Source organism: Oryctolagus cuniculus, chromosome 1, assembly GCF_964237555.1.
Source record: "Oryctolagus cuniculus chromosome 1, mOryCun1.1, whole genome shotgun sequence".
Lineage (NCBI taxonomy): Eukaryota > Metazoa > Chordata > Mammalia > Lagomorpha > Leporidae > Oryctolagus > Oryctolagus cuniculus.
This window is the reverse complement of record NC_091432.1, coordinates 137019610-137030130: the sequence shown is the minus strand read 5'-3', so window position 1 is coordinate 137030130 and position 10521 is coordinate 137019610. Positions and strand designations below refer to the sequence as shown.

At 49.3% G+C, this 10521-nt stretch overlaps 1 protein-coding gene across 2 annotated transcripts; it reads right to left on the bottom strand.

Annotated features, from left to right (window-relative positions):
* Window positions 1–1323: 1323 nt before the first annotated feature.
* On the bottom strand, window positions 1324–4162 carry LOC138843193 (NUT family member 2B-like). Of its 2 annotated transcripts, none has more exons than XM_070049270.1 (3): window positions 3709–4162; window positions 3335–3451; window positions 1324–2367 (listed from the first exon to the last, which is right to left on the bottom strand). In XM_070049270.1, exons 1-3 carry the CDS (start codon window positions 3952–3954, stop codon window positions 1642–1644), a joined length of 1089 nt encoding a protein of 362 aa, XP_069905371.1. In that variant the 5' UTR covers window positions 3955–4162; the 3' UTR covers window positions 1324–1641. The 2 variants fall into 2 exon arrangements, with proteins under 2 accessions (XP_069905371.1, XP_069905376.1); XM_070049275.1 differs by having other exon boundaries at window positions 1325–1965.
* Between the last annotated feature and the right edge of the window lie 6359 nt (window positions 4163–10521).

The window sequence follows — 10521 nt, the reverse complement described above, 5'->3', positions numbered from 1 at the left end:
TGCATCTTTTTGGAAAGATGTGTTTCTTGTAAGCAGCAAATAGATGGGTTTCGTTCCTTAAGCCAATCAGCCAATCGGTGTCTTTTAACTGGACAGTTCAGGCCATTAACGTTCAATGTGACTATTGATAAATGGTAACTTTGCCCTGCCAGAAAAAAACTTTTTTAAGAGTGGTTCTATCATATTACTAGCAATATGTGATAAATCCAGATTCCTGGATTCTTTATCAGTATTTTTAGTGTAGCTAATTTGGTTTTGAGCTATTCTAATTGCATGTGCTAATATCCATTGTATTCTTAATTTGCATTTGATGGTTAGTGATGTTGAATGTTGTTCCATGGCCTGTTTACCAAACCCTTGTCCTCTGTTGTAAAATGTGTCTCAATGTTAATTTGCCTGTTTTCTGATTGGATTGTTTCTGTTTTTGCTGTTGAGTTTTCAAAGGTCTATATATATTACAGATGAAAGATTTGTCCAGAATGTGGTTTGCAAATAGTTTCTCCAAGCCTGTTCCTCGTTTTTTCCTTTCTTTTATTTTTTTATACAACATGTTCTATTTTTATTTTTATTTTTATTTTTGACAGGCAGAATGGACAGTGAGAGAGAGAGACAGAGAGAAAGGTCTTCCATTGCCGTTGATTCACCCTCCAATGGCTGCCGTGGCCGCCGCGCTGCGGCTGGTGCACCGCGCTGATCCGAAGCCAGGAGCCAGGTGCTTATCCTGATCTCCCATGGGGTGCAGGGCCCAAGCACTTGGGCCATCCTCCACTGCACTCCCTGGCCACAGCAGAGAGCTGGCCTGGAGGAGGGGCAACTGGGACAGAATCCAACGCCCCGACCGGGACTAGAACCCGGTGTGCCGGCACCGCAAGGTTGAGGATTAGCCTATTGAGCCTCGGCGCCAGCCTTTTTTTTCCTTTCAACAGAGTCTTTCTCAAAGGACAATTTTTAAGTTTTAATCAAATCCAATTATTAATTATGTCTTTTAGACATAGTACTTTGGATACCCTATCTGAGAATTCCTTCCCAAGTGCTAAAACCAATAGACTTCCTCCAATGTTATGTTCTAAAATTTCACAGTTTTACATTGAAATATGCTACTAATATCTGTTATTTTTTTGTGCTAAAAAACCCTATCCCTTTTCAATTATACTGCTTTATAAAAAGTCAGTTTGCTGTACTTGTGTCTCTGCATTCTTGATTCTGTTTATTGGACCTGTGTGTGCTTTTCCATTGATACCAAAGTCTTAATATTGCCCACCCTTCTTTGAATTCCCTCAAATTGTTTTAGCTATTCAATATCTTTTACATTTCCGTATATATTTGAAAATTGCTACATCCTTCCTCCCCATCCTCACCCCACTGAGCCAGGACAGAGGGCTGCAGATCAGAGAGCATTTCCAGTGTACTTCACTTTATTCAAATAAATGGTGTCCCAAAGTGATGATTCCCCACCCCAACCACTGGGTCCCTCCACCTGGGGCTCCCACCCTCTTCCTCCCATGCCGAGGACCAGCAGGTTCGGCACTGGGTAAATATAAGTGTTTGATGCTTTGAGGTGCAGGATATAGTTAGAGTCTGTGTTCTTTAGGCTGCACCTAGAGGGACCTCTCCCCAGAGCCCTTGTGCCACCTACTGTCCTCATTGATGCTTCTTCTTCCTCCTGGTGTCAAAGTGGTCACATTTCCTCTTCTGAGCCTGGGAGTGTTCAACAGAGCCCAGAGTCTGGGCCTGCCCTGCAGAAGCCCCAAGGCCAGGTCTCAGGAAGAGCTGCTGCTTTGCAGGGGCTGTGCTTCCCTGGAGAGCTCGCTTCATGGACATCGCAGCACATTGGGGAGGACTACTAAGGTCCGTTCCGTGGGTAGACAGGGGTTTTGGTGCTCTGCAAGGATTCCCAGCTCCAGGGCAGTGCAGGTCTTCAGCAGAGGCCTCGCTCTGTGCAAAGTCCAAGGGCAGCAGGTGGTGCTGGGAGGCCAGGAGGAAGGAGAGACTGGGAAGTTCCTCCTTGTTCTCACTGGAGATGTCCAATGATGTGTGTGGGCCCCCAACAGAGGGTCCTCCTTTGAAACTCCTGGCATCTTTGGTGGCCCCCAGTGAGGGACACTCCCGATGTCCACTAAAGACGGCATTAACCTCAGGCCTGCACAGGGGGGTGTCTGGGACAACATGTCTCTGCAGGACTTGGGAAGACATCGACTGGGAGAAGCACTCAGCTCTGTCCCCAAGGCGTGGGCCCTGGTTGTCACTCTTTGCATTTTGTTGGGGCCCAGATTCAGAATTGCTGGGGTTCAACAGGAGTGTACTATAACTGGGGCTTGCCTCCATAACCCCATTCCCATTCAAGGGGAAGAAGTGCTTCTCCATCACCTGCAGGAGGAAACGGGCTAACAGTGGCTGCATCAGGTATGAAGGAGGTTAGGCGTGCAAAGTAAGGCATTCAGGAGGAGGCAGGAAGGCCAGAATCACTGGGCTTGTTTCACAGAGGGTGATGGTGGCTGCATTGTCACCCTGCTGGGCCTCATTCCAGCTTTGCACCCTCAGCTGTCCCTGACTCTTCTGTCTCCTTAACACATGTATGCACCTGTACCCCTACCTGAAGCAGCTCCTCAAGAAGCCATTCTTCCCCATCAGTGTAGGGGGTGTGGGGAGCAACTCGGACTAGACTAAGTTACTGGAATTAAGACTTATTCTATGCATCTGCTCTCCCACAATATGGCGCTGGGAGAGGAGGAAACAGCTTCTACACAGCTGCCTCCAGTTCAACCAATAAACAGCAGGACCTGCTCCTGATTGCAGGAGAGCAGCGTACTCAGCGTGTGGGTAGCAGAGTTGGGATTGGTGGAAGAGGACTATAAAGGAGGAGAGAGACAACATGCACAAGGAACATCTATCCGAATAACACCTGAGCAGCCCCCGAGAGAGCCGTCCGGCGCTGTGCCGCTCCCCCGCGGAAGTGGGGAAAGTGGCAGGGGGAACCGCCCTTCCACGGAGGTGGAAGGGACGGTAGCCAACCCGGGAAGAACCAGCAGCAAACCCGGGGAGGGCCGAGCAGACAAAAGAACAGCGCAGGGTCCTGTGTCGTTCCTCCGCGAAGAGGGGGAGCGACAGGGGGAGACAAAATGATGTGGGTCTGCCATGCTGGGGTTCCTCCTTCCACTACCAGTCTACCTAGGTGTACCTCCCTACCCTGTCTGCATGCTGCCCCTACCCCTGGTTTCCTGGTGCCCCTCCCTGCCCTGTCTATGTGCTGCCCCCACCCCTGGTTTCCTGGTGCCCCTCCCACCCCGTCTACATGCTGTCCCTGCTCTACCTGCTGACCACCTTCTGTCTTTACCTGGCCAGCAGTCAGCCCTTCCTCCTTCTCCAGCTCCTTGGACAGGGCCGTGAGGTCCAGCTGTGGATCTGGGGAAAGCAGTTCTTCCAGGAATCTGGGGTGAATGATGGCCTCCGCCTGGAACAGAAGGAAGGATTGTCCTTACATGAAGCACCTGAGATGATGGGAACTTGAGGTGAAGCAGAAAGCACTGATGACCCCATCACTGTTCACTCTGGGGCACTGTTCACTCAGTGGGCAGTCAGCTTCACTCCCTCACTCCCTCACTCACTCACTCCTCACACAAAGGCAGTGGTGAAGAACTTGAGTTTGTTTCAAGGGCCTGGCAGGATCATTTTTCAGTTCTTTCTTCCCAGTGCTGCAGCCTGGCCCACCTTGGTGACAAAATCCTCCTGGGAACATAGATTGTCAATGTAGAACATGACCTCTGGGTCTGGGTATGTCCCCTCGTTCTCTTGGAGACCCTTGAATCTGTCCTCTTCTGGGTGTCCACCGAGCTGCCCCAAGGCCAGGGGTGTTGGCTCCCACAGTGTGTCCATGATTTCCATGTACTCCTTCACAGCCTCTGGTGGCATCTCCTTCGGTGCCTCGTCCTGTGTCCCCTGGTGTCTGGGTGACATAGGACAGGCAGGCAGGGCCTTTAATTTGGCCTTCCTGAGGGATCACACTATGGGTGTGGAATATGGTGTGAGTACAGGGGCTCCAGTTCTTTGCCAGCCACACTGGGGTGGACAGTTGTTGGGGACATGAGGTGGTCAGGTTGAGCCAGAAGAACCTGACAACAGCACCCAGGAGAGGAGAGGGGGCAGAGCTGGAACATCTAAGACAGTCACCGATGTTCCGTGTTCTCTCCCCTGGACCCCACATCCTGGGCAGGCTGTTTTGGGGACCTGGATAGGTAAGGAGTGAGAGGCACTATGAATGTGGCCTGATAAATCTCCAGGTCATAACTCAAACAAACAGGACCCTGGGATGTCAGTTGGACATTCTGCCCAAAATAGCAAATACTGCTCTTAAAGAAAAGGCTCAGATGAGATGGCCTCCTGGGGTTGGTTTTGCCTCTGCCAATGGGCTGTGTTGGGGCAAGGGAGACTATAGCTGGCTGCTAAGGAACAGCAGGGGTTTAGAGCCCTTGAGAAACCAATGATGGTGGGGCTGGGGGAAGCTGGGATGATTTTCCCTTCATCCACCCCACTTGTGAATCTGGATCCCCTCCTCTGCCTCTAACTCCATGAATTTGAGAGGGGGACACAGACCATATGTAAGCAGCCCAGTCCTGACAAAGGGTCTCACAGCATCTGATGTCAGAGATATGGAAAGGTTACCTTGGAGTCAGCCAGGCCCAACTCTGGTCGAGTTCCAGGAGGGACAGACTTTCCGGGAACAGTCCTTCTGACTTACATTCAAATGGCATGTGATGTGTATCTCTGATTCCCTACCGGCCCAGCAGACAAAAGCTACGCAAATTTGACCTCCTTCCATGCCTTGTCTGCCCCTACCCAGCCCACAATAAGAGCTGACTCCAGACTGTAGGGCATTTATCACAAACTACTTTTGTGTCCTAGTTCAGAATCAAGGATCCTGAGGCTGAGATTGTGATCCTTGTAGGAGGACCAGGAGGTGAGAGTACAGGGGCAGGCAGAATGAGGAGGCCTAGCTGAGAGGTAGGGCATTTCCTCTGAGTACTGTCTGTTTAAACAGCAGATTTTTTTTTTTTTTTTTTATCTTTTATTTAATGAATATAAATTTCCAAAGTACGTCTCATGGGTTACAATGGCTTTCCCCCCCATACCGTCCCTCCCACCCACCACCCTCCCCTTTCCCACTCCCTCTCCCCTTCCATTCACATCAAGATTCATTTTCGATTATCTTAGTATACAGAAGATCAGCTTAGTATACCTTAAGTAAGGATTTCAACAGTTTGTTCCCACACAGAAACATAAAGTGAAAAATAATAGATGATTTTTTTTTTAAATGATGATGAAATCAGATCAGACCTATTGTCATGTTTAATCCCAGTGAGAGTCAAGTTGGGAATTGATAGTTTCTTTTTTTTTTTTTTTTTTTTTTAACAGAAGATCAGTTTAGTGTACATTAAGTAAAGATTTCAACAGTTTGCACCCCCATAGAAACACAAAGTGAAATATACTGTTTGAGTACTCATTATAGCATTAAGCCTCAGTGTACAGCACATTAAGGACAGAGATCCTACATGAGGAGTAAGTGCACAGTGACTCCTGTTGTTGACTTTACAAATTGACACTCCTGTTTATGGCATCAGTAATCTCCCTATGCACCAGTCATGAGTTTCCAAGGCTATGGAAGCCCCTTGAGTTCTCCGACTCTTATCTTTAAACAGCAGATTTCATCAACTGGCAGAAAGACAGAGACAAGGCCCCAAGGTGTCTGAGACACCAGTTCCCTGTGAATAAGCTCTGGTGCCCAGCACCTTCTGGGATAGCATTTCACTATTTCAGAACATGTCTTTCAGTAGCTTCTAGCTCCAGGGAGTGAAGCTGAAGCTCTGATGGAGGTTGTTCCATGTGCAGAGTCCCCATGGTAAGAGGACACCCAAACGGTTGCCCTGGTTGCTCCTCCTCAACACTGAACATCAAAGCATAGGTAGCCTCAGACATAGATGAGGGAGGAGCTCATGGGGAGGAGAGTGCATAGAACTCTCCCAGGCAGCAGGGTCACCATCCTGGGAGAGCAGGGCCCATGGAGGGCCTGTCAGGAAATGGCTCACTTGTGCACTCACAAGTCCAACCCATCAGGCCCAACCTTTCTATTCATATTCCAGCACACAGCCCCAAGTCCTGGTCCCCTGACTCATTTTTCTGCCATCTCAGAAGATCATCAGGTCAAAGTTGCTCTCATGCTGCCATTCCCGCATGGCAGACTACAGGCCCTCCTCCAGTAGTGTGGTGGGCTCCCTCTGGGTCACTGCAGCATTGGGCTGTAATTCCTTAGAGTCAGTCACAATGCACAAACCCACACTGCTTCCTGAGCTCAGGTGCTGGACTACTAAGCTGAAATCTCTGCCCTCTGTCCCTGTCTGGGATTCATCTTTTTTTTTTTTCTTGATAGGCAGAGTGGACAGTGAGAGAGAGACAGAGAGAAAGGTCTTCCTTTTTCTGTTGGTTCACCCCCCAAGTGGCTGCTACGGCCGGTGCATTGCAGCCGGTGCACTGCACCGATCCGAAGCCAGGAGCCAGGTGCCTCCTCCTGGTCTCCCATGTGGGTGTAGGGCCCAGGGACCTGGGCCATCCTCCACTGCCTTCCCGGGCCACAGCAGAGAGCTGGACTGGAAGAGGAGCAACTGGGACAGAACTGGCACCCCAACCCGGACTAGAACCCGGGGTACCGGCACCACAGGCGGAGGATTAGCCTAGTGAGCCATGGCACCAGCCAGGATTCATCTTCTTTAAGCTCCCAGTAATGGATTGTGAAGGCCCAAGCAGGAGCAGGCATGAGTCTGGGAGGTGGGACGATGTGTACTGGAACACATCCCTGACTAGGACCCACACAGGCCTCAGTTAATGACACAGCAAGGCACAGTGCACATGTGTCTCATGATCAGGACTCATGTCCTCATATAGAACAATAGCCTTCCTAACTCTACCACTTGCCTTCCTTACTTTAATAGGAACACAGGTGAGGGTTTTCTGGCGTAGCCGGTTAAGCTGCAACATGGGATGCCCACATCCCATGTTGGAGCTTATTTGAGTTCTGGCTACACTGTGCTTCAGATCCATCTTCCTGCTAATGTGCCTGGGAGGCAGCAGGTGATGACCTATGTACCTTGATTCCTGTCGCCTGTGTTGGAGACCACAGTCGTATTCTGGAATGCTGTCTTTGATCTGGCCCAGCACCCTGATTATCTCAGGTATTTTAGGAGTGAACCTGTGGATGGAAGCACTCTGTCTTTCTTGTTTTCCCCCAAAGAAACCTTTTATTTAAGGAATACAAACTTCATTCATTTCATAAGTACAAATTTAGGAATATAGTGATTCTTCCCACCATACCTACCCTCCCATTCACTCTTCCACCCCTCCTCCTTCTCCCTCTCCCATTCTCAGAGAAGGCCTGTTCTTCATATCTTCCACTTAATATACTAAAATGAAATAAATCTTTGAGAACAAGTTTTACAGTTAACTATTTTTTTATTTTTATTTTTATTTTTTTTGACAGGCAGAGTGGACAGTGAGAGAGAGAGACAGAGAGAAAGGTTTTCCTTTGCCGTTGGTTCACCCTCCAATGGCCGCCGCGGCCGGTGCACTGCAGCCTGCATACCACGCCTATCCGAAGTCAGGAGCCAGGTGCTTATCCTGGTCTCCCATGGGGTGCAGGGCCCAAGCACTTGGGCCATCCTCCACTGCCCTCCCAGGCCACAGCAGAGAGCTGGCCTGGAAGAGGGGCAACCGGGACAGAATCCGGCGCCCTGACTGGGACTAGAACCCGGTGTGCCGGCGCCACAAGGCTGAGGATTAACCTAGTGAGCCGCGGAGCCGGCTACAGTTAACTCTTATAATATAACTCATTGAGGATAGAGGTCCTGCATGAGGAGTGCACAGTGACCCCTGTTGTTAATCTAACAATTAGTCCTCTTATATATAACATCAGTGATTACCTGAGGCTATTGACATGAGCTGCCTAGACTATGGAAGCCTTTTGATTCCACAAACTCCATCAGTATTTAGACAAGGCCATAAACAAAGTAGAAGTTCTCTCCTCCTTCCCATTGTTTTGATCAGCTTGTAAAGAATTGGAGTTAGTCCTTTAAATGTCTGGTAGAATTCAGCAGGGAAACCATCTGGTCCTGGGCTTTTCTTGTTGGGAGGGTCTTTATTAAGGATTCAGTTTCCATCTTGGTTATTGGCAAAAGTTTATCAGTGTTGAAAATACTTTATGCTTCAATATGGAAGTTAGGTTTTCTGTATCTTCATATCTTCAACATATCTGGTAACTGCAGAGTCATAATTTGCTACAGGCTTTCTCAGCAGAGATGGTGCAGGTCTGTTGGACTGAACTTGTCTTCATTGACTGGGGCTCTGCCTAGATCCTGGGCCCTAGCCTAATAATTAGAATCACTCCCTAATCAGATGACAAACAGCTACCAGTGTGAACCTCTCTCTGCCACTGGTTCCTCCTTGTGGGGAAAGTGATCCCTAGTGATCATACTTGTTTACCTATCCCAGTCCTCACTCAGGACTGTGAAACCATGTAGTTACTCCACTGTGCTGCTACCTCCTTTGCAGGATAGACCATTATTTCTGTCCTGTAGTCCCTGACCTGGTCTCCTAGCATCCAGCCTCTTGTGTCTCTACTTAACTCTCCAAACAACTATCAGAATGTTACTTTAAAACATGTCATTGCACTTTCCTGTTCATTCCTCACCGTTGCTTTTTGGCTTGTGCTCAGGATAAAATTGAAATTTCCTACTTTGGCTTTAAGCCTTGCATAGTGTTGGCTTCCTGATACCTCTGCCTCATCTCCTGCCACATCCCTCACGCCATCCCTGTCACACAGGTCTTGTTTCTTTAGTGTGCCAAGGCCTTCCCCATCTCGGGGTCTTTAGCTATGTTGTTTCATGGGCCTAGCTTATCCTGTCCTCCCGTCTTTGCAGAGTTTCTTCTTTACATTTAGGATTCAGATCTTCTGCTGAGGAATTTTACTTCACACTGTGAGCTCAAGTAGGTCATCCCTCATCCCTACTATCACATCTCCATGTCGTTGTTCTTCATAATAGATCTAATATAATTCAGCTTGTTTACATGCTGTGACCAACAAATGTCCCCTTCTATCATTAGTGTCCAAGAGATACCTGGCTGTGCACAGATCAATGGAAGAGTGAATAGATGATTGATTGAGTGGAGAGGTGGAGCAATGGAAGAGAAGGTAGATGCATGGTTGGATGGATGAAGATTCTGTGGGCAGATGCATGGATAAAAGGATGGGTGAGTGGATAGATGGGTAGTTAGGCTGGATGTATTGATAGGTGGGGAGATTGATGGCTGAGTAACGGAGAGATTACTGAAAGATGGGATGCATGGGTAAATGGAAGCATTAGTGAATGAATGGGGATGTGAAGGACAATAGGTGTGCTAGCTGTTGGCTGTGCAAATGTGGGTAGAAGGGTAGATGAAGAATGGAAGAAAGTGATGTATGGAAAGTGAATAGGGTGATTTATGAAAGGGTGAGCAGGTCAGTGAATGGTTGCTAAGCCCCATGTGATGGTGATGTGGGGAGCAGCTCGGACTAGACTAAGTTACTGGAATTAAGACTTATTCTATGCATCTGCTCTCCCACAACATGGCGCTGGGAGAGAAGAAAACAGCTTCTACCCAGCTGCCTCTCACCAACTTGACAAGCTGCAGGACCTGCTCCTGATTGGAGGAGAGCAGCGTACTCGGCGTGTGGGCAGCCGAGTTAGGGTTGGCGGAGGAGGACTATAAAGGAGGAGAGAGACGGCATGCACCAGGAACATCTAAGGGGAACATCTACCTGAGGAACACCTGTGCAGCCCCCAAGAGAGCCGGCCGGCGGTGTGCCGCTCCCCCGCGGAAGTGGGGAAGATGGCAGGGGGAACCGCCCTTCCACGGAGGTGGAAGGGACGGTAGCCAACCCGGGAAGAACTAACAGCAAACCCGGGGAGGGCCGAGCAGACGAAAGAACAGCGCAGGGTCCTGTGTCGTTCCTCCACGAAGACGGGGAGCGACATAATGGTGCCGTGACTCGGACATGAAGCCTAGGCAGGGTTTAGTGTCATTCCTCCATGAAGAGGGGGAGCGACATAATGGTGCCGTGACTCAGATAGGAAGCCTAGGCAGGGTTTAGTGTCGTTCCCTCACGAAGACGGGGAGCGACATAATGGTGCCGTGACTCGGACATGAAGCCTAGGCAGGGTTTAGTGTCGCTCCTCCGCGAAGAGGGGGAGCGACATAATGGTGCCGTGACTCGGATATGAAGCCTAGGCAGGGCTTAGTGTCGTTCCTCCACGAAGAGGGGGAGCGACATAATGGTGCCGTGACTCGGATATGAAGCCTAGGCAGGGCTTAGTGTCGTTCCTCCACGAAGAGGGGGAGCGACATAATGGTGCCGTGACTCGGATAGGAAACTTAGGAGGGAAGAAACAGGAAGAAATGGGAAAATACCGGAGAGAGAGACTAGCAAACAGCCTAGGGAAA